The 3,350-nt window shown below is 40.4% G+C and overlaps 1 protein-coding gene and 1 non-coding gene across 2 annotated transcripts in view; one reads left to right on the top strand and one right to left on the bottom strand.

Moving 5' to 3' along the window:
- Positions 1-1,998, bottom strand: part of LOC107741226 (glutamyl-tRNA(Gln) amidotransferase subunit C, mitochondrial-like) — a 3,146-nt gene extending 1,148 nt beyond the window's left edge. Inside the window, exons 1-3 of the mRNA XM_016553899.1 lie at positions 1,630-1,998; positions 1,431-1,481; positions 471-640 (exon numbers count right to left, since the gene is read on the bottom strand). Of these exons, the coding sequence (XP_016409385.1) occupies positions 471-640; positions 1,431-1,481; positions 1,630-1,797 (389 nt within the window). The 5' untranslated portion in view covers positions 1,798-1,998. The remainder of the gene's footprint in view (positions 1-470; positions 641-1,430; positions 1,482-1,629) is intronic.
- A 7-nt stretch (positions 1,999-2,005) lies between these two features.
- Positions 2,006-2,078, top strand: trnak-uuu (transfer RNA lysine (anticodon UUU)). Its single transcript has one exon. It is a non-coding gene; the product is annotated as a tRNA-Lys (tRNA).
- The last annotated feature ends 1,272 nt before the right edge of the window (positions 2,079-3,350 follow it).

The following is a 3,350-nucleotide window of genomic DNA, read 5'->3' on the forward strand; positions in this document are numbered from 1 at the left end:
TAACGTCATTATTAACTGATATTTACTTTGAAAGGTGAAGCTCGCGGTTATGGTAAGGGGTGTTACATTTCCGACGCGTGCTTGTGGTGTTTGGCCAATCACAATGCACTGGGTCAGTTGGCCAATCAGAGCAGACTGCGCTTGTCAAAGGAGGGGGCTTTGTAGAAAACGAAGCGTTTGAGAGAGGCGGGGCATAGAGGACCTACAATAATGTACAGTATTTGAAAAATAATGTGTTTTTTGAACATTAAAGCATGTCAACATATTCTGTTAGACCAAATACACAAAATAATGATCTTTAAAAAAGCATCATATGACCCCTTTAACAGTCAACCAAAGAAAACACCATCAAAAAGGGTCTTTATTCAATGGATACCCCTAAACTGACTGGATGTCACACCCATAACAACTAGCACACTGTCACATAACTTATATGAGCTGATGTGAGCTTCAGCATGATTCTTAAATACCTGTCCTCTAGAACTGAATCCATCGGCTCCACACCATCAGTATTAATGACATGAAGTTGATCAGCAAAACGAATGGCTTTTTCCAGACAGTCCACCCCTTCTTTACTGCCAAAGTCAACAAGGGCTAATCTCTCCAACTTGTCCACTAAATCTGGCGAGACTCTTGTTGGCTGCAAATAAAAGTTTAACCATGGTTATATAGTTACTTCTTTTAGGAAAACAAAAATTCTTCATTTTTATTAATAATAAATCAGAATGAGATTTATTGCCAAGTATTATTAAACTCTGTATGTGTGTGTGATGTATGTACAAAATAAACAAATTACGAATGTACAAAATAATCTATGTACAGAAATAATATTCTTTATTAATAAATTTAATTGTTGTTCAAGCAAAACTTTTCACATAAACACAACAGTTTAAATGTAAGGTTGAGTGCTGCTCAGTTTCTGAACGATGTTTTCTGCTGCCCTGTACTAGGAGGTTCAAGAAACATTGTAAAGATTGTCAAAGTAAAGTTTTATCTTTATGTGGGCTTCTGTTACCATGCTCCAGTCGTGCCACTTTGAGCTTAGGTTGTCAATTAGGCTTGGCGAAATATATGGTGATATGACAAAATTGTTGGTGGTGCACATTTTACCCGACTGTCCACTACTGCACATTCCTTCCTAAAAATTAACCATGGTTTTACTACAGAAAAAAACACATGCTTACTATAGTTAAACCATGGTAACCACAAATTTACCGTTGTTTAACTATGGTATTTGTAGTAAAACTGTAGTTATACAAATGGTATATCAATACGCCAAAAAACAAGAGTTACTACATTTTTACTATAATAAAACATAATCGCTGATGTATTAATAATTATATTTTTAATTAATGTATAATTACTTTTATTAAAGGTTTATTGCATGTGTACAACACGAGCTATATAAACGTGTGCAAAATAATCATTACCGGTGGAAGTTGATTTTCAGCTACGGGCTCCCATGTGGGTATCTGAGGAACCTGAAGAGTTGAACAAAGTGCGAAATATTTATATTAGCGTTGCATAATATGTTCAACATAAAATATTTGTTCACCTATAATAGGTTAATTTACATCTTACACATGTATTCAACCCAACACAATGGTATACAAATTAATCACGCTTTACCTTGGAACTCCAGGCAGAGTTACTTGATTCCCGTTTATATGTCCAATGTGACCAGGACGTTCCGCTGGCCGACACAGTGTCGCTTAGAGCGGGCAGCGTCAACACTCCACACCGAGGATGCGTAGGCCGCAGCGCCCTTGAAGCTCGCGCTGCACATTTACAGAACATGTTAAAATGATGTTCCTACCTATGTCACGTTACTGCGCGCGCAGAGTCGAATGAACAGAATTAAAACGCGATTATAAGAATGTGTATTGCGAAGGACACCTAATTAGAGACCTCCTACCAAAAAAAGCCTCTGCTTTTCCGGAAGTTGAGTTTTTCTAGAGTTCATGCCGTATCTTCTCAGAAGGGACTGTGGGTTGTTTTCGCGAGAGCCCGGATAGCTCAGTCGGTAGAGCATCAGACTTTTAATCTGAGGGTCCAGGGTTCAAGTCCCTGTTCGGGCGATACCTTTTTGAAAGGCAAGTAGGCACAGGCAATGCAAGAATCGACTGTCTGACAATGTATGTGACTATTCTGTATTTATATTTGCACACAAGCTGTTAAGAATAGCAATCAATCTAATTATACATTTATATGATAAAATTATTTTTATATTAAAATTACATATTTTTAAATAAAACACTATAGATTCAAATAACATAAAAGAATAAAAACACAATTTATATATAATAACATACTCATAATTTCATCACATTTATAATTTGATCATTTCATTCATTTTATTATAAATTCAATTCTAATAAAATATCTGTCACATGTTTGTTTCTGTTTAGTTCGTGTCTGCCCTAATTTGGTTCAGTTCCTGTTCTCATTATTAGTCAGTCTCCTGTTCCTTGTTAATTTACTCATTAGTCCCTTGTTTGGTTCAGTATTTAAGCCCTGTGTTCTCCTGAGTTTCTTTGTCTCGGTTTAATGTTCAGAAATGGAAGATGTGTGTTGATGCTATTCAGTTCTCCTGTTCTTTGTGTTTTAAGTTATAATTAAAGACTCCTTTACTTCTACTCCTTCTCTGTGCGCTCACTACAACCACATACCGTGACAGAAACCGAGACCAATAACAGATGAACTGGGCTGAGGATTTTCTCTTGGATTTCCAGCAGGAGGGAAGGCCTTTGGAGCAGTATGTGGAGGAGTTTCTGAGCCTGATACATCTGGTGAGTTGGAGCGACTCCATGCTTAATGCGTGCTTCCGGATGGGACTAAAAGATGACAATTTGTTTAGTTTCTTGACTCCTGACGATTGCTGCAGACCCGTAGCGGACTTTCTAAATGATGTTTTAGAAATAAATGGTTCCAAGTTCCTTGTAGATGTGGAGGATCTTCATCCTCCTCCCATCCAGAAGCATGTGGGCGCTCCAGCTCACCACAAGCCAGCTCCCTCCACATACTGCTCCAATGAGCCCGCTCCCTCCTTTCCTCCCGCTCTTCCCCGAGTCCTCAAGTTCCTCCCTTATCCTCAAGTTCCTCCCTTATCCTCAGCCCAGGACCGCCGGCCGTTCCCGAGTCAAGCCCGCCGACCACGCCTTTCACCCCGAACCAGAAGAGGAATCTGAGGAGAAGGCGGTCGGCTCCAGCCCCAGAGCTCGCTCCAGGGTCGGCTCCAGCCCCAGAGCTCGCTCCAGGGTCGGCTCCAGCCCCAGAGCCCGCTCCAGTGTCGGCTCCAGCCCCAGAGCTCGCTCCAGGGTCGGCTCCAGCCCCAGAGCTCGCTCCAGGGT

The sequence above is a fragment of the Sinocyclocheilus rhinocerous genome, unplaced genomic scaffold (genome assembly GCF_001515625.1).
Source record: "Sinocyclocheilus rhinocerous isolate Xijiao unplaced genomic scaffold, SAMN03320098_v1.1 scaffold615, whole genome shotgun sequence".
NCBI lineage: Eukaryota > Metazoa > Chordata > Actinopteri > Cypriniformes > Cyprinidae > Sinocyclocheilus > Sinocyclocheilus rhinocerous.